General features: G+C 35.6%; 1 protein-coding gene across 1 annotated transcript in view; it reads right to left on the bottom strand.

Annotated features, from left to right (window-relative positions):
* The window catches only part of hmcn2 (hemicentin 2), a 172,742-nt gene that overhangs the window by 87,848 nt on the left and 64,007 nt on the right, over positions 1 to 20,887 (bottom strand). Inside the window, exons 17-25 of the mRNA XM_001920466.9 lie at positions 18,454 to 18,549; positions 18,242 to 18,369; positions 17,037 to 17,181; positions 15,792 to 15,904; positions 13,199 to 13,358; positions 12,957 to 13,116; positions 7,368 to 7,495; positions 3,260 to 3,505; positions 2,947 to 3,030 (exon numbers count right to left, since the gene is read on the bottom strand). Coding sequence (XP_001920501.5) covers positions 2,947 to 3,030; positions 3,260 to 3,505; positions 7,368 to 7,495; positions 12,957 to 13,116; positions 13,199 to 13,358; positions 15,792 to 15,904; positions 17,037 to 17,181; positions 18,242 to 18,369; positions 18,454 to 18,549 — 1,260 coding nt within the window. The remainder of the gene's footprint in view (positions 1 to 2,946; positions 3,031 to 3,259; positions 3,506 to 7,367; positions 7,496 to 12,956; positions 13,117 to 13,198; positions 13,359 to 15,791; positions 15,905 to 17,036; positions 17,182 to 18,241; positions 18,370 to 18,453; positions 18,550 to 20,887) is intronic.

Raw genomic sequence — 20,887 nt, 5'->3', positions numbered from 1 at the left:
ACTCCTCAAGACAGCTTTCAGTACAGCTTTAGGCACTTCGCTTTCACTCATACTTGTTTGCTTAAACGTCTAAATAGGGTCATGATATATACTAAACACTTTATTGCATTTTTATTTGTTTCATTTTTCATTATGGTTATTTATAATTGCTTTATCAATATCTAAAATTCAATACATGAAGAGTTTAGATGCAAAAATGTCCTCTAAAATTTGTATTTTTGTCAGACTACTGTGTGTATTTTCAGTAATAATACTTTTATGGCAAAGACTAAGTCCTTTTCCTGATCTTTAAGGTAAAATATCTCAACAAACAAAGAAGGCTGAGAAAAATGTTCATTTTTGATGGAAAATTTCAGATGAAACTAGAGGTTTTTGCATCTGAACTCTTCATATACACTTTTGTCATTAAAAGGCTGAGACCAGTAAGAGTTTATTTTTTTAAATAAATAATTTTTTCATTCTGAAAGCATTAAATTGATCAAGTGACCGTTTATGGCAGCTTTTTTTTATAGTTTTAAGTTATTCATTGATAAAATGTTTCAAACAAATAAAATAAAATATAAAAATTAGAATGTATATTATATGATTATTTTACTATCATATTTCAAATATGTATCAAAATATTTTAAAAACTGAAGCAAAAATAGCTGAAAAGATCCAATTTTACAAAAGAGCAATATTTCAATTAAACATTTGTATTGTTTCCCCCACAATCCAAAGACAAGATATTCAATTACAATGTGGCGGTCCTCTAAATCAGGGACTATGTATTAACATTTTTCTAAAGATATTTAAATAATTACAATGTTATTAATTATTTATAAATATTGTAATATAAATATTTATTACTATTTTTTAAAATGAATAGAATATTTATACATTTATTATGATAGATTATTAAATGCATAAATATTAGAATTATATTTTATTATAATTTCATAGAATTATTTCATAGAATTATTTTATTCAACAAGAAGTAATATTAAAGTAACATTAAAAATGCTGATCATATCATAAGATATATCGATTCAGTGCATTCAGAAATTATTCATAGAGCTTAAATTTTTCCACATTTTTTTATGTTACAGCCTCATTCCAAAATGGATTAAATTCATTTATTTCCTCAAAATTCTACACACAATACCCCATAATGACAATGTGAAAAAAATATTTTTTGAAATTTTTGCAAATTTATTCAAAATAAAAAACCTGGAAAATCAAATGTATACAAGTATTCACAGCCGTAATGCTCAATACTTTGTTGATGCACCTTTGGCAGCAATTACAGCCTCAAGTCTTTTTGAATATGATGCCACAAGCTTTGCACACCTGTCTTTTGGGAATGTTTACCCATTCCTCTTTGCAGTACCTCTCAAGCTCTATCAGGTTGGATGAAAAGTGACGGTGTACAGACATTTTCAGATATCTAAAGGGATGTCCAATAGGATTGAGGTCCGAGCTCTGGCTGGGCCACTCAAGGACATTCACAAAGTTATTGTGAAGCCACTCCATAGATATTTTGACAGTGTCCTTTGGGTCATTGTCCTGCTTGAAGATGAACTGTTGCCACAGTCTAAGGTCAAGAGCACTCTGTAGCAGGTTTTCATTCAGGATGTCTTAGTACATTGCTGCATTCATCTTTCCCTCTATCCTGACCTGTCTTCCAGTTCCTGCTGTTGAAAAACATCCTCACAGCATGATGCTGCCACCACCATGCTTTACTGTAGTGTTGGTATTAGCCTGGTGATAAGCGGTGCCAGATTTTCTCTGAACGTAATGCCTGGCATTCACTCCAAAGAGTTCAATTTTAGTCTGATAAGACCAGAGAAATTTGTTTCTTACGGCCTGAGAGTCTTGTTTTTATGACACTGTATAACAATAATTTATATTTTTACATTACTGTGACGGTTGGGTTGAGGGTTGGTTTGGGGGTAGGCATTAAAACATACAATTTATTGGGTAATTTAATAGATAGCATAAATAATACTCCTTAAACGTACTGTTTTTACATTACTGTGACAGTTGGGTTTAGGGTTGGGGAGGAGGGAGACGTTAATAAAATATAACAAATGGGAAATTTAATAAATAATTTAAATAATTCTCCTTGACTTCCGGCCTCAACCTCTAGCAACAACCCTTTTCCCTTGATTACTCAGCTTAGATGGCCGGCCAGCTCTAAGAAGAGTCCTGGTGGTTTCGCTTATGGATGATGGAGGCCACTGTGCTCATTGCAACTTTTAGAGCAGCAGAAATTATTCTATAATCTTCCCCAGCCTTGTGGCTCGAGACAATTCTGTCTCGGAGGTCTACAGACAATTCCTTTGTCTTCATGCTTGGTTTGTGCTTTGACATGCAATGTCAACCCTTGGACCTTATATAGACAGGTGTATGCCTTTTCAAATCATGTCCAAACAACTGAATTTACACAGGTGAACTCCAATTAAGCTGGTGAAACATCTCAAGAATGATCAGTGGAAACAGAATGGACCTGAGCTCAATTTAGAGCTTCATTGCAAAGGCTGTGAATACTTATTCTTAAGGCTTGTTTAAATAATCATTAAAGGTTGATAAATAAACAAATAAACAAACAAATAAAAACAAATAAATAAATAAATAAATAAATAAATAAATAAATAAATAAATAAACAATCAGTATTGCCATGATCAATACCTTTAAAGTCCTTATTGCAATCATTTGCTCAACAATTTATTGTTAGTAATAAATTTATGATTGTGACTACTCTAGTCTATTTATGCATGCAAATAGATTCCTTATCTTTTGTCTCATTTCTATTATGTATATAGACCTATCCCATGAGAAATAAAAACACATTAAATGACCAGGTATAAACAGTCCCTATGTCTTTTAGTAATTACTATTCACTTACAAATAAGAATCAACCAAGAAGCAGAAAAGAAAACATATGTATAAAGAAAAAACCTTACCTCGAGCAGGACAAGGAATGAGGACTTTGCTATTAGCCACACTCTCAATGACAGTCTCTCCATTTGTCTCAAAATAGGGGCCCTCTGTAACCACACACACACATCACAAGGTTAACCTAAGGGTCAGAATGGAGCGCACAGGAGTAAGTGATTTGTGACCATACCAACCGGCAATGTTTACACACTCATAAACGTCATTATTTAGATTGGCTGGGAACGGTGATTTATTGCCTAAATTGTTTTGGTGTGTAATGAATTCTTTGTGTAATGACAAATGTTCCTAGTTTAAATAGTTTATGCACAACAGACGTACCTAATACATCCAACACAATCTGAATGGTGTCTTCTCCAGCGCTATTCCTGGCTACACATCTGTACGTGCCGCTGTCCGAGTGCTGGACTGCCTGGATCTTCAGCATTCGATCACTAGCCACTGGAAGCCCATTATGAAGCCAGCTGACCTGTGGACTCGGCTCTCCTTGAACCACACACGGCAACACCACCGTCTGGCCGATAAGAGCCTTCAGAGTTGAAGGAGCTGGATGAATCCTTGGTTTAGCTGTTAGGAGAAGAAAAAAATTATTTACAAATGTCTGAACAGGTACACCTTTGATTTGGCCCATCATGGCATACAACAAGAAGAGAGAAATAGGGTGTAAATGAATGCCATCTTTATTCTAAATGTATATTTTTTGCTGTGAGATTTTATTGTTGCTTTATTTGACATAAAAGCCAGTTACAGCAGGATAAACAGGTATGTGCCAAAAAGTTTTCCTATCGGGGGAAGTTCATTTATTTCAATAAGTTGTTTCAAAAAGTAAAACTTGTGTGTTATTGTCACGCTGGAAGACAGAGATTGTTATCTTTTAGCTGGTGAGTATGCAGACACACAGTTCTTTTAGTACATAACGTATCTTCAAGTAAAGATCCCTTGATCAGCATGAAGGACTGAAAGATTCATAAGGGGCATTCATGGAAGAAGGAGTGAAGACGAAGGAGCAAAGGTGAAGACTGACTTCAATACTGGCCGAAGAGTGAACGGAGGTGGGTCTTTATAGTGTTCTTTGATGACAGGGAACAGGTGCAAGTCATTAGAAGGCTGGTGAAGGTTCACAGGATTGGATGGAGGTGGTTTGTGAGGGAGAACATTGATTGGGTGTGCAGGAAATTAAAATCATCATCTCCAAAAAGCTTGAGGAAGCATGAAGTGCTGCTTTAACTATGGACTTGATAAAAGACAATGGACCCACACCAGCATATGACTGTTTAAACCACCACTGACTGGAAACTTCACACTGGACTTTAAGCAGCTTGACTTTTGTGTCTCTCTGCTCTTCCTTCAGACTCAGGGATCTTGATTTCCAAAAGGAAAACAAAATTAGCTTTTATCTGAAAAAAAGGACTTAGGACCACTGTGCAACAGACCAGTACTTTTCTCTTTAGCTCAGCACAGAGGCTTCTAACATTGTTTTTGGTTCAGGAGTGCTTAGACACATGGAATTCTACAGCTGTAGCCTATGTCACGCCTCAATCACCCTTGCTTGACAATCCTCTAAAGGCTGCGGTCATACCTGTGCACCTTTTCCAGTCACATTTTCCCCTTCCTCTACACTCTACTAATATACTTAGATATTGCACTCAGTAAGCACTCAGCTTCTTTTGCAATTCCTTTTAAAGACTTTTCCACCTTATAGAGGGTTCCAGTGATGGTCTTCTGCACAACTGTAAAGTCAGCAGTCTTCCCCATGGTTCTGAAGCCTACTTGGCCAGACTCAGACAATTTCAAGGCTTTGCATTATTTAGCTAGACTAGATTGAGACAGAGAGCCTACATGTTGAATTCTGTCATGATATTCTAATTTTGTGAAATACTGGATTCAAGTTTTTTCATCTTCAATCCATAATCATTAAACTTGAAATGAATGAAGGCTTGAAATGTTTCCCTTTGTTTGTAGTGAACAAATACACCACACAAGTTTCACTTTTTGAAATAAAGTTGTGAAATTCATAGACTTTACCTAAATATTCAAATTGTTGGCAAATTCCTGTAAGTTAATAGGCCTTTGTACCCCTTGACTTTTGTCTGTTATGTTAACAAATTTAGATTAGAATTTACAATTGTAGTTTTAGATTACAACAATAATAATTTTCCCACCCACATTTTTATGTTTATACAGTACCAGTAAAACATTTTGGGTCAGTTGTTTTTTTCCATGTTTTTTTTTTTTTCAAGGAAAATTATTCTGTTCATCAAGGCACCATTTGCTAAAAATTAAAATAATAATAATAATTTTTAATAAAATAAAAATTATTAATTAAATATATATTTATTACTTACTGTATGTAGTTTCAAATTAAATGATTACTCCAGCCTTTATTGCTTTTATTACTATTACCATTAATAATAATAATAATAATAATAATAATAATAATAATAATAATAACAACAACAACAACGGCAATAATAATAATAATAATAATAATAATAATAATGATAATAATAATAACTATAATAATAATAATAATAATAATAATAATAATATATTAAAATAAAAGATTAATAAATTTTTTTTATTTTAAAATTTTTTTAAAGAGTGATTTCTGAAGGATTATGTGACTCTGAAGACTGAAGTAATGAAGCTAAAAATAAATCTCTAAATACACTGGAATGAATAATTAAATTCAATTATAAACTGCTTTTGAACAGTTATTTTATAGTGCAATAGCATTTCACAGTTTTACAATATGTGCTGTATTTTTGATTAAATAAATGCAGCCTTGGTGAGCAGGATAAACTTATTTTAAAACATTTAAAATCCTACTGACCCCAAACTGTTGACCGGTAGTGTATGTTTATAATATATTTACTATGTATGCGCAACTCTTATTTTGAAAATGAGACTGGCATTGTTGAGCTTTCAGGTATTGCAAGCAGGCATGGAGTATCTCATCATAGATTGTTGTCAGGATGCAGAGTTTGTATTTATAAATTTATGAATGAACATCTAAAACCATTTCAGGAGATTTGTTAGACCAGGGTTGGCAAACTCGGTCCTGGAAGGCTGGTGTCCTGCATATTTTAGTTCCAACCCCAATTAAGCACACCTAAACTAGCCAATCAAGCTCTTTCTAGGTATGCTAGAAAGCTCCAGGCAGGTGTGTTAAAGGAAGTTATAGGACACTGGCCCTCCAGAACCGAGTTTGGTCACCTCCGTGTGAGACTTATCTAAGCTATTATATTGATTTAAGTTATTAAATCAGCTAGCTCTCTTTAACTGGTCACCCACTGAAACTGTGCCTGGTCAGTACCTGGATGGGAGACCACATGGGAAAGCTAGGCAGCTGCCAGAAGTGGTGTTAGTCAGGCCAGCAGGGAGCACCCAACCTGTGGTCTGTAAGGGTCCTAACACCCCAGTATAGTGACAGGGACTTTATACTGCTCAGAAAGCTCTGTCTTCCGGATGAGATGTTAAACTGAGGTCCTGACTATCTGTGGTCATTAAAAATCCCAGGATGTCCTTCAAAAAAAGAGTAGGAGTTTAACCCCGGCATCCTGGCCAAACTGTCCACGTACACATCCCCATTTCATAATTGGCTTCATCATTCTGTCTCCTCTCCACCAAGTAGCTGGTGTGTGGTGTGCGGTCTGGCACAATATGGCTGCCGTCGTGTCATCCAGGTGGATGCTGCACACTGGTGGTGGATGAGGAGATTCCCCTAAAAATGTGTCTAGAAAAGCGCTATATAAATGAATATATAATATAAAGAGATTTGCAGATGACTCATTCTCAATTCCGCAAGAATTACCCAACACAAATGGCCAACTAATGTTTTGCTTTTACATTTTATATTAGACTATTATTTGTGCACAAACATATCTAGATATAGTAATAAACATATTGTTTGTTTGAAAACAAAAAAAAAATGTTGTCATGCCTACAGCAAACTTAAATGAGCGATAATATAATTAAGTGTGGTTGGGGTCCTTACAATATTTTCTGGGGTTGGGAACCACTGGTCAAATATGTATTACCATAGCATAAACATCCAAGCGAACACAAATTAGATAAAAGTAGTGGTGATGATTATTTCCATTGTAATAATTGCACATTTGTAACAATATTATAATTAAACTTTCACTACGCCATGGTACCATAACAGTATTTTTGTTCACATGATTCATGATGATGACAGTATAAACAATTTGATGACAAATCAGTCAACTGAAAAGAAACATTGTGGAGTTGTCAATACTAGGAGTTTATCAAGCTAAAATTCATAGTAAATGGTTTGTTAATAACAAGAATTGTACCTTAAAAATAAAGCATGAACTAATTTGAAAAACTCTACGAAAATTTTGCCGCTTCATTCATTTTGACTGTTTTTTTCCCATCAATAAATCTTGGCAATATTTGATTGTACCTTGTACTTGTAAATTATAGGTGAGTGAGACGTTTCCAGCTGGATTTACAGCAGAACAGGTGTAGAGTTTACTGTCCACCACCCTCACATCACTAATCTTCAGAGAACCAGACGGCAGCATGGTGAACCTGCGTAACAAGAGGTCAAAGGTCAGTCTGTGAGGTCTGGTTTACAGTAAGTGCATCTGTAAAATGTGGTGTATATAAAATGCTCCTGTGTATAAGCACACGCAAGCTGGTTTCTATCTTGCGCAATTGAAACCTATTGAGAAAATCAGCCTGGTTCCATTTGGACATTTTGAACATGTGCTTAGAAACTTTATTATGGCAACCTAAATACAAATACAACTAATACATCCGAAAGGAAGCTACAAGCTTCGATATTCAGCAAACCCCATTGGGAAAAAAGCACTCTGCTTCTCACAGCCCTTTTCAATAGTTTAATGCTGAGGTCTCTAAATAATGGATCACAATCAAGATTCATACCCAGCACTGACTTCCCGTTGATTTAAACTTCATTTCAATCACAGTTTATATTGTGACTATAAGTAACTTTCCATCTATACGTCAACTGGCACTCAATAGAGTATTAGTAAGCTGTTTATGTGAGGTTTAGATGAAAAAGTCTGCATGCTTGTAAATGTACTGGTGTACAGTCAGCAGAATGTCTGTCTGTAGATTATCAAATTAAAGTGTTAGCAGATATTAAGCAGAGTTTACTAATACTGTATAACAAGTGCTAGCTGACATTTGAGGGCATAAACACTCATGTAATATTAAACCCTTTAATTTATATCTATTTTTAAAATAATTTCCGATCATTTGCTAGAACAGTGTTTCTTGAACACGTTCCTGGAGGACCCCCAACACTGCATGTTTTAGATGTGCCCTTTGTCAGTCACACCCCTTACAGGTCTTTCAGTCTCTGCTAATGAGCTGATGAGCTGAATCAAGTGTCTTTGGTTAGAGAGATATTGAAAATTTGAAAAGCGGGTAGTCCTCCAGGAATGTGGTTGAGAAACACTGTGCTAGATTAAGCAGCATTATGCTCAATTCCCATGGGGCATCTGCGCCAATGCTTCCTATTCACTTTGACGTGAAGTGTTTTCAAATTGAATTGTGAATCCATTGACACCATGTCAGCAGCGTTGCTCACTGCAGAAGTTTTTAACTTTTCAAGTGCCAATGGAAGCGTCAGCCGATCAGATGACTTTATGCAAAAGCCCCAGCTCAGACAGTAGCCAATTAGTGTCTAATTTCATTGGCTAATGCTGTTATGACGATCATGTCAGCACCAAGCTTCAGACACACCCTCTGTCTAGCATTTTGCTAAGGCCCCATGTGAATGTACTGTTATTATACAATTTAATGACAATTTTATCATTATAATTTTCTTTTATTATAATTACAATATGACTTCCAAATCAAACATTTATTATGAAGTAAGTATTAGATTGACATTTCATTAATTTAATTTAAATATTTGTTTCAGTTGTTTTTTAATTGTCATTTAGGTTTATGTCATGAAGGTTATCACTCGATTGAATCACCATTATCAGTGATTATCAGCTGATATGGGCCAGTAGGGGCCTTCTGCACCGACTGGTAGGCTCAGAAGGCTGTTATCATCCATCCACATGGCTAATCAGCAACACTAAAAGAGAAGATTTCCGATCCAGATCTGTTTTTACATTACTGGGATGGTTGTGTTTAGGGTTTTGGTGGTAGGGTAGACTTAAATAAAATACAGTTAATGGGAAATTTTTATAAATAATATAAATAAATCTTGTGAACTTCCGGCAACAGCTGTACTGTATGTGATCTATAGCTAATTTACCATGTGTATGGATGGCATCTATAAGCTGATAACCACTAATAAAGTCCATTCAATCAAGTGATAACAACTGACTGTCAATGGATGCCAGCTTGATAACGAATATGTCATAAGCATTTTATAGCATAACGGCTGAATAATGATATTAAGTATGTATGTAAGTGTAACTTGTATTTTGCAGCCATAAGTTAAAAATGCAAAGATTCTGCAAGGTTTATGTTTAATTAAAGAACTTGTTAACTATTGCAGCTCAATATTTTGTTTAACTGCTAACTTTTTATCAAGTAACTGTTTAATAAGCAGGATAATGCACATTCAACAGTTAGTTCTCGCAGAAAAAAACTGACAAAAATATTTTTGTACATTTCTGGATTGATACGGTCTCTAGATCTTCTTTGATTATTATTATGTTTTACAAAGCATGACAGCTGCCAACTTGAAAAGGCACCATAGATATTTCTAAAATGGCTTAAGTTTTGGAGTCGCTTATTTATATATATATATATATATTTTTTTTTTCTCTCGAGTTTTATGGCTGCCAACTTGAAATATCTTCTAAAACAGTTCAGTTTTTATCTTTCTGTTTTGTCCTTCTATTTTTATTATTTTCACAAGGCATTATAGATGTCAGCTTGAAAATTTACTATTAATATTTGTAAAATAGCATCAGTTTTGGACTGGATTTTCTTTTGTTTGTTGTTTTTCGTGGCTGTCATAGTTTCTGTAATAATAAATTTAGTCATTTCTGAGTGATTGTTTTTTTTTAGATTTTTTGTTATTAGTTTTGCAAACCATCAAGATGGTATAGGAATCATGCTGGCATCTAAAAATATACACACATTAGCAAACTAGATCCATTGACTACCCATAGTTTGACAGGATAACATGATAATAAGCAAAAGTATTTTTTCCAACAAACAGCAAAATCCAGTTTATATTTGTGGAGCAGTTTAAAATTGGACTATATAATCAAGGTAATCTGGAGAGCTAGTATTGCAAAAAGAGAAAGAGAATAAAGGTTTACAAAATTCCAGGTTAAAGCCATCTGGTGCCCCCAAATACCCCACAGTCACCCTGAGTGTAGATTAAACACTCTTTCCACACACAATCTTCTTTCCTGTGTGGCAGATGTCTCTGGAGTGGCGTGTTATTCTCGTCAGGCAGACCAAGACGTCGACATGCTGTTTTATGAGACAGGAAGCTCCTGGAGATTCAAACATTATGCAGGCTACACTTTTTCCTGTGTGACTATCACTCAAAGCACACACACACACACACACACACACACACACACACACACACAGTCATCCACATGTCTCATTCTTTGTCTTAGCAGGAATACAGTACCTCATCGTTCCAGTAATTCCCTGCTCTTACAGAAATACCCCACTACCTAATTCTAAAGCTGTCATCCATACATTCTTGCACTACCTACAGGTTTCTGCTGCATTCCTATGACTAATGCCATCTACATCATTCAACCACATCTAAAAAAATCTGATTATCTAATTCTGTTTCGTATACCTCAAGACTCACTGCTATAAGTTTAATAATTAGTATTTTATGAATTTGCTATCTTTCCTTTTAACTTCATGATTTTATAAAATGCTGCTTGAAGATCTGACGCATGGGGCACACAACATATGATTGAATAAATTGGTGAAACTCTCAAAACACATAATTATTTCTGAGACAAGGTGCCTGCAGATTAAATTTGTTCTTACTTAAGCCAAATAAATGAAAGTCTCGGTCCATCGGGGTGAAATCAAATGTGTATCCTTCATAACAGAGAACCAGTGGTTCTTATTGAATCGGTTCTGGCTCTTGTTCTTCTCCAGGGGAGTTGAAATGAAATAAGACAAGTCAGCTGGGGAGAATTCTGACACAGCTGAAGGCTTTTATAGAGGGATACATCACCTCATCAGGGCCTATTACTTTACAGCAAGAAAACTTCATCACTCATCATCAGAACATATTTTTACCATTTATTACGCAGAGCCCTATTCTTAAAGCTAATAATGTGCAAATGGTTTTAGTTTAAAACAGCGCATTTTTTTAGTTTGTGAACCAGTTTCAGTGAAACAGTTTCGTTTTTTATATAAATCTAGAAATAAAACATCAAAATAAACCGAAAATTGGCATCTTTTCACAAACTTCATTCACAAAGTCATAAAAGTTTTAACCACACAAGGGTTAATATTTAATATTTATTAACTAGTATTAAAGACTTAAAAGGGTAAAGAGTGAATGTTTAGGCATATTCATGAAAATTGTATTGTTTTCAATAAAAGTCTTAAAGCAATAGGAATTTAATACGAAAAAAAGAAAAAAACATTAAAAACATTTGGGTCTGAATAAGTTGTTAAAATAAGTCTCTACTGCTCACCAAGACTGCATTTTATATGATCAAACGTACTGCAAAAACAGCAATATTGAGAAATATCACATTTTAAATAATTTATTACTGTGATGACCAAGCTGAATTTTCAACATTATTTCATTACATTATTACTCACATTATTATTATGTCTGGTTTTGTCTGGACCAAAAAGCTGCGTGTGAATACACCAAACGGACGAATGGCAAGTGAAACGAGAGTGCGCATTCCTGACCTGCATGGGAGGACGTGTCTTTCTGCACGTAGCCAGTGGTCTGTTTTCTCGTTCACAATGAGTGACCAGAACGCATGTGCAAACAAAGTAGCGTTTAGTATCATTATCAGAGTAATTGTCACTCAACACAGAGAGATTTGCTTCTGCGAATATGTCTGATAATCGAATAATCCATATCATCTGCAAATATTTGAGAAGTGAAGCTTAATATTAAACTAATTTGGAGAGGAGCACGCGCTCGTGATTGACCTAGCTGGCCCACATTAGCTAATCACGATCCTCCAATCGAAGGATCCCAAGTGACTATATATATCTTCATTTATGTTCTACAACTATCTTCATTCCTCTCCTACTTCTACCTTTATCCAAAATGGGGGGCACGGTGACCCAGTGACTAGCACTGTTGCCTCACAGCAAGAATACCAACGGCTCCGGGTCCTCGCTGGGCCGTCTGGTATTTCTGAGGGGACTTTGCATGTTCTTCCCATGTCTGCGTAGGTTTCCCTCTTGTTCCTCCTACCATCCAAATTACTTTATATTATAGACAAAAAAGCTTAAGTCTCTTTTTCTAAAAGACTTACTCTCAGGAAGTTCAACTTTGCCTCAGCACTGGGGGAGTTTTGCTCAATCTACCCTCACCCTGCAAAAGGGAGGGAGGGAACCCTGAGCCCTAGGATCCCTTCAGCTCAGGGCTCTCTCCCGGGACAGCATGCCAAACAAGCTATGTTTTAATCATGAGCTAAGTGGGAATTCATGTAATATAGCAAAATTACAAACTTCTTTGTGTTCCTTCTTGACTTGATTTATTTACTTGTTACGTCACATCACTACATTACATTCAGGCTTTGATTTGTTGCTGAATAACCAGTAAGATCGTTCTCTTCAGCCGATGATCCGATGACAATTCAACAAGCTGAATTAACCAACAAGCTCTGACAATAACCCAATGAGAGGCGACATGTGGAACACACCAAATCAACTAGCCTGACGGATGACTGACGGATCACCAAAGCCCAATGGCTGACTGTTGACTTTGTGTGTCCCGGCCCTAATATTATTCTCCTAGAGAAAGCTTTTTAATAATAATATGTGTCTTAGTAAAACTTATATAATCAACACGGTGCACAACAGGTTTGTTTTTTACCATGCTGTGACAGGAGGTATGGTCTGGCCATTTCTGCTCCAAGTCACCAAAGGTGTAGGACTTCCCTGAACTTCACATGGAAGGATGACCTCAGATCCGACCTCAGCTGCCATTTTAACCGTCACCTGTGACCCATCAGCACCAACAATCCTTGGTTTGCCTATTGGATTGACAAATTGAAAAAAAGTTAAATACTCATTCGCTTTGAAGTAAAATTGACTTATATCTATGAGATTCCTCACTATTAACAATCAGATGCATCTCTCGACTGGTGTAGCCTACGGCACTTGTGGCAGTGCAAATATAAACCCCTGCATCCTCCTCTGTAGGACTGGAGATGTACAAACTCCCATCGGCTGCCTCAAAAGGTGCTGACACAGGCCTGTTTAAGGGATCTCGACCCTGAGGAGAGAAGGTGGACAACATGAACACCCTGAAACAAGCATGTTGTTCCAAAGAGTGGAATGCACATCCTGTCCAAAACCTCTGAGCGGCCTCTCAGGTTGCCAGAAATCAGGCATTCCCTGCGCATATCCCTCAAACAAGATGGTTTTAGCAGACCTTCTTTCATGTGACCAGAATAGCAATTTACATGCCTCGAGTGGATACTGCGGACAATACACCGCCAATCTATCGTGTTGTGAAACAGTGGTGGAAAACTTCGCTTCCCATCACAGAAGCAGGCGGATGTGAGCTTACGTTTGTTTGAAAGGCAATTGGGAAAGTGATGCATCAAAGATGAATAGGCTGCTTCAGCAGTTCTCCTGCCTCTATTATGCTAAATTATTCCAGCTAACTGTTTAGCGCTGCATGCTATCAGTCACTATACATCACTGCTGAAATGGTGACACAGCCAGAAACGAAATTATTGAAAAAGAGGAGCCGCAGTAAAGGTCTGACATTCACAGAGTTAGAGTGAAGAATAAAATGGTGTGACTTCACTTCAAATTAAACCAAGCCAGAATAAAGAAACTGCTCACTGAAGTAAACCATTAAATGTTGATCTGACTTGTAAACACTTAACTAGCATTGGTCTGTGGAAATCAAGTAAGTTATGGATAAATTACAGAGGTTGCAATCGCAGAATAAAGCACGACACAAAGTGGAGGGGTGTGTATAAGACTAATAGGTTTGATTCTCGAAAAACAACCATCGTGGATGTACTTTATCTCACTTATTACACAGCTACTTGCCACAAAACATAATCAGACACAAAACATTGTTCTGAGCCATACGGTGGCCCACGGTGGCCTTAGCATGCTGCAATTTAAGAAAACACATGCAAGTACTAAAAACGCCAGCAAATTAAGAAAAGATCTTCATCTGTTTGACAGCACCTCCTCACAGTGCATACACTGCATTTTCTCACAACGCAAACAATTTACAAAAACACGCTGCATTTTTTTTACAACACAAAAAGAACAGAACACAATGGAAATGTTTCAAGGGGACCCAAAACAGGACTGACGCAGTGACTACTGCATCTCGATTCCTGTATCTTTAGTATTTATTAGCCTAAATAACCATAAGTTAAATAGCCAGGTTCGTTGTGTTGTGAGAAAATGCAGCGCGATTTCGTAAAAAAGTTTGCATTGTGAGAAAATGTAGCACGTTTTAGTAATTGTTTGTGTTGTGTGAAAATGCAGTGCATTTTTTAAAAAATGTGCTTGCATTGTGACTATTTGTAGCATGTGTGCTGTCAAACTGATGAAGATTTTTTATTTGTTTTAATTTGCTGCCGTTTTTTGTAATTGCATGTGTTTTTCAAAACTGCTGCATGTTAAGCTCACGCGGCCGACGTCTATAACAGTTTATTAATCCTTCAATAAATGGAAAGCTGAAGAAAACAAAAACAGTTAATGGAGTATACACTAACATCTGAATTATTCAGTCACAAGATGGCGCCAAACAGTCAAAAACAGTTAGATAGAGACAAGTAGATACATATGAAGGTGGATGTAAGTATATGGATTTTAAATACATTCACTGATGGTCAGGGTGATTCAAAGTTCCCGACTGTGCCAGAGTTATTTATGACCCGGTAAGGTATGGTTCGATACGCTTTTATGGCCGTTTCCACTGTCAAAAGGTACCTAAAAGTGAACAGTACTGTACTACTTTTTGGTACCCTTTGCAAAGGGTACGTAGCATGACAAAGGGTCCCAAAAGGCAGAGCTAGATGAGCACCTGAACGCTATTGGTTTAAAGAAAAACGTCACTTGCTCCTGCAACAAGCCAGGAGAATAAAAAAATAAAGAAATCACAATTTTTAAAAGCATTACAGTGTTACAGACATTACACTGTAACACTATATAAATATAATAAAGAGCCATGGTTGACCTGAGCCAAACCTTGTCATCATCTTAATAAACAGCCACAAAGCCAAGAAGAAGAGCAAAATCTGCCTTGTCCTGTTTTTGTTTTATGTGGCCGTCATAAAGTGTGAGAGGTTTCAGTTTATCAAGGGAGCTCACGATCGCATCTATTTTTGAAATAACGAAATTATTGTTTTGATAATAATGTATGCATGCTCCTGACATCCGATCTTTTCAGAAACAAACAAGCCTAAGAGGGAAGCACGAAAAAAAAAAAAAAGCCGGAAAAAACAAAGGAGCAAATTATTTATTTTCAGCAACCTAAACCATGAACCAACTGCCATGTTTAACTATTATCATCACCTTTTGGACTATTATAAACTCGGAATGATGGAATTACTCTCTAACAAGAGGTTACATGTGCTGCTGAAGATTAAAGAGGAGTTACAGACTGTATTTTAAACAGTGCTGGCAGTTGTTCTGACAAAAAAGACTGTAGGGATCAGGACGATATAGGTACCTTGGACCAGCTGATGGTGGGTTTGGGGACACCTCTTGCTTCACAGGACAGGGAGATCGGTGTGCCCTCGCTAGCTGTGTAGTGCAGGGGACCAGCCTTGATATCAGGAGGGGCTGCAAAAGTAGGTCAAAATAGCAGCTGTTGACCAGACCTTAACAACCAGCGGTTCACAATTAGATCTCCGCCAAAGATACTTCTCAAGGAATCCAGCTTATCACTTCTAAATGTGCCAACCTAACATTAGATTCTGTTTTCATTTCATTAGGGACCAGATAAGTTACTGTACTGCAAAAATAGTTTTCTTAATATGTGTTTTTGTTTTGATTATTTAATGACATGCTTATTTGGAAACTAATACAGTGATATGAAGTTCATATTTCATAGTTTAAATTTTACAATAATAATAATGATAATAATAATAATAATAATCCCTAAAACTCGGCAGGGACAAGTAAACTGAACAAAAAAAGTTTGCTGATTAATTTATTCATTTATATATTTTAAATATGTTTCAATCTGAAGAAATACGTTCACGGGTAAACACTTTAGATAAAAATGTGATTTTTACATTTGTATTAATTTATGCATTTTGCATTCATGTTTTATTTGCCTTTTCTTTGAACTTTTCATCAGTGTTTGAACAAATTACTTCTATTCTTTCATTCCTTTTTCTTATAAAGTAAATGTTAATCTTTAAAATTATGTTAATTTGAAAACAATATTGTTAAAATTTACCTTTTTAATTTATTGATATTTATTGATATTAAGATGGTTTTCACATAATTTTAGAGCAAACTCTAGGCTACAAGATCCAGATCTCAAAAGTCTTGTGATCTTCTGAACAAATATTGAGTGTGTTTTTGATGAAGTTATTTCAGTGACTTCAAAATTTTTGTTTTTCACTAACCACACATAAAAATTTATTTCTCAAAAGCACAATCTTGTACTAAAATGTTGCCAATGTATTATTTTAGCCCAGTTTGTGCAGTTTACAGAGGAGTTAGCCTTTATATGTTTTATATGTTTACAAGCTTCTGAAAAAACAGAGAAATGTCAGGGCACATCAGTTCTCCAGTGCCCCAAAATACCCTCAGACCCCAGAGGGTGAACATTTATTAATTCTCATTGTTTTCATAATCTACTAACTGTCTTCTCTTTAGACTCATGTTATCAATGTGCTTCTAACTAAATCTTGACAGCCAAAAAATGAATTACACTCAATTATACCAAACTCTGAATACTAACCATGAACTTCAACAGTGACAGTAATATTGGCAGATCCTGCAACATTAACAGCAGTGCACACATAAGTCCCAGCATCCTCAGGCACAGCTCTGTCTACATGCAGACTGCCATCACTCCTTAGAAACACTCTTCCGCCAACACGCACCTAGGCAGGACAATCAGACACAATAAAAACATAAGGGCAAATGTATATTCCCATTTCAACCTGATCAATTTAGATTCCTCAAAAGAAAGATCGTCATATTAGCTTAAAGAAACATCATGCTTTAAGAAGCCTCAGTAAGCATCACAATGATGATTATTAATAAATTTAGATATTCCAAAATCTAAATTGTGCTATTTGTTTCACAACTGTAACTCCTCTTTAGTGTCTGTATATTATAAACAAATACTGTAGGTATAGCTGGGTTTAAGGGTGAAATTAAAGAGTCAAATCAGGTAAGAACACAATAAGTGCATGTTACCAAATGATTACTTTAAATGTAAATAGTACAACATAGTAGTTAATACCACAATAAAAAGTGGACACATTTTTTAAAGGGATAGGTAATATAATTATGTCACTGTTGCCTCACCCCCAACTTGCTATAAACCTGTTTAAATGTCTTTTTATAAAATACAAAAGTAGATATTTTGAAAAATGTACAAAATCTATAGCCATTGTATCTTTTTTCCTATTATGGATGCTAGTGGCTACCGGTTTTCAGTATTTTCAGAACATCTTCATTGTGTTCAACATACAAAAAGAAACCCATGAAGGTTAATAAAGAGTAATAATGAGTACATTTTCTTTAAATAGCTAGCTGAGTGGGGTGAAGCAGTGGCGCAGTAAGTAGTGCTGTCGCCTCACAGCAAGAAGGTCACTGGGTCGCTGGTTCGAACCTCGGCTCAGTTGGCGTTTCTGTGTGGAGTTTGCATGTTCTCCCTGCGTTCATGTTGGTTTCCTTCGGGTGTTCCGGTTTCCCCCACAGTCCAAAAACATGCAGTACAGGTGAATTGGGTAAGCTAAATTGTCCGTAGTGTATGAGTGTGTGTGTGGATGTTTCCCAGTGATGGGTTGCAGCTGGAAGGGCATTCGCTGTGTAAAAACTTGCTGGATAAGTTGCCGGTTCATTCCACTGTGGCGACCCAGGATTAATAAAGGGACTTAAGCCGACAAGACAATGAAGCTAGCTGGGTGAAATGAACTCATTTTTGTTACTCACTTGTTTCCCATTGTGTGTCCAGATCCTTTCAGGGAGAGGAATCCCATCTAATAACCTACAGGGAAGGTTTAAAGGCTGAGCAATCATCGTAGTAATGGATGGAGCGCCTTGAACTAGCAACGGTGGTTCTGCACAAATGACAGATCATTACATTGAGACTTTATGATGCTAATAATTGTAATATTGACAAAAAGAACCATTTATTTCCATACCTAAGCCAGTAACAGTGACTCTCGCTAATGCCTTGATAGATCCGAACTGGTTTTTGGCCTCGCAAAGATAAACACCTTCATCATCAACCCAAACACCTGGAGGGATCAGAGAAACACTGATTAGAAGATAAATGATTCTTTTGAAATGGATCTTATAAACAAATTGTTTCATACTTTCGTCATTAACAAGCCATTAAGTTTAATTAAGGCATGCTGTAATGAATGTGAAAGAGATGTGTGATCGCTAACTGCCTCACATGGATTTTGTTTGTGTATTTTTTGTGTTTTGGCAACAGCTTCATTAATAAAGAATAATCTTGACCTTTGTATCAGAGTCAAAATGAAAACAGAACTGAGAACGTTTAGCCATAAATGGTACTAGTTTAACAATATAAAATAATTATAGACAAAAATATCTTTTTACCTATATTCTAACTAGCCATATATAGCTGGGGATTTAAAATACAATACAGAGGGGGAAACATGTATTGATCACATCACCATTTTTCTCAGAAAACATATTTCTAATGGTGCTGTTGACTTGAAATTTTCACCAGATGTTAGTAACAACCAAAAAAATCAATTAACAGGGAAAACAAATGCAAAGAAAACAAACTTAATTAGTTTACAAACTATGTGTAAATGACACAGGAAATAGTTTTGAACACATGAAGAAGGGGAGCTGTAGAAAAGCAGTAAAAGCCCAGACAGCAGCCGAAATCTCTCAGTAGTTATTCAGCAACCCTCTGCCCTTCGTCATTGCAAATTAATATCAGCTGCTTCGGTCCAACATCTACATTAGCAGGATGATGAAGATGAAACCAGAGTGGACATGTCAGCAAGACAATAATCTAAAACACAGCCAAGGAAACTTTCAAATGGTTTCAGAGAAGGAAAATCAAGCTGTAGAATGGCCCAACCAATAACCTGACTTGAATCTAATTAGAAATTAAAGATCAGATTTGATAGACAAGACCAAAAGAACCATCAAGATCTGTGAAAAACTCACACCTGAGCAATTCATGTGACTTCATCCCCCATATGAGAGGCATCTATAAGCTGCCATCACCAAAAAGCCTTAATATTAAGTATTAAATATGTTTCAGTAGTTAAGTACTCTCTTCTTGTGTCATTCCATTGTTATTAAACATAACATTTTTTTATTCAGATTTTCTTTATTTTGTTATATTTTTATGCTTGTATTGTTTGGGTTTTTACCAAAGTCGGTTTCAATCCCATGTCAACAGTTCCTATAAAATTATTTTTCCAGAAAAAAAAAATGTGTTGAATACTTTTCCCCCACTATATGTGTCTCTTATCTATTATTATTCTCTTTTAATTAGATATATCAGTTTATATGTAGACAATCACTCAGAAAATTTATTTCCAAAATGTGTTTCCGAGATCATTTAATATAATAATTTATCACTAATTTAAATATATTTAACACAGACATATTTTGAAAAAGCAAAAATGTCGAAAAATGCATGCATATTATTATGCTTTTTTACATTATTGATCAAAATAAAACAAAACAATTACAATTAGCTTATTTACATTCTGAAACTTTAGTAAATATACTATGTAATAGTGTTATTGAATGATTAGTCATGTAAAATATTCAGCAAATTTCAAAATATTTATATCAACTCATGGCAATTAATTTATTTCAAATCAGGCATCTGGTATTCATTTATTTAATTACAACCAGTCATAGCCTTTATGTTTTGGACAAATTTATGAACCTAATTTGCAAATATTTTCTACTTTAAAGCTGAATAAAAACAGATGCCACAAACAATCTCTTTAATCTAAATGAGGCAGACATCTCTGATGAATGATGATTGGTATTTTTAATGACATAAATCTGCATTCTGCATTTTTGGCATAAATAATCAAGCATAAAATTTTCAGATTTGTGCAAAATGTATTCCATCCTTCCTGCTGCTGGCACATTTGGATCAGAGAGAGAGAGAAATATGGCAGTGCTGATTTGCTTGAATTTACAACCCAGCTATTAATTTCATTGTGATGACAGTTCTGACTTCATTTGCGATTATTCATTCTCATTTGAGACCATTACGCACACATTACATTATATGCAACCGTTCATCTGATTTAAAACAAAGAAGCTGTTGTTATAAATATTAGGCAACAGTCTGCATGCGCGAAATTCACACAATAGTAGTCATTTGCACTCACATGGTAGCTGTTGAAACTGCTGGAAATAGTATAACTCAAAGCTACATGTAAACAAGATATTTGTGTGCAAGTATACAGTGTAGGTGTCATGTTCCGTGTTGCCACATTACTCACATTTGAATACATTGTTTTCCTGCTGAGCAAGACAACAGTGTTTTGCATTACAGCATATTCATCACAAAATGTGGGATAGAATATCAATGCCACTTTGTTCATTCAGGGACTCTGCACT

The sequence above is a fragment of the Danio rerio genome, chromosome 8 (genome assembly GCF_049306965.1).
Source record: "Danio rerio strain Tuebingen ecotype United States chromosome 8, GRCz12tu, whole genome shotgun sequence".
In the NCBI taxonomy this organism is placed as follows: Eukaryota; Metazoa; Chordata; class Actinopteri; order Cypriniformes; family Danionidae; genus Danio; species Danio rerio.
Note: the sequence above shows the minus strand (reverse complement) of the source record. Positions and strands in the feature narration are given on the sequence as shown.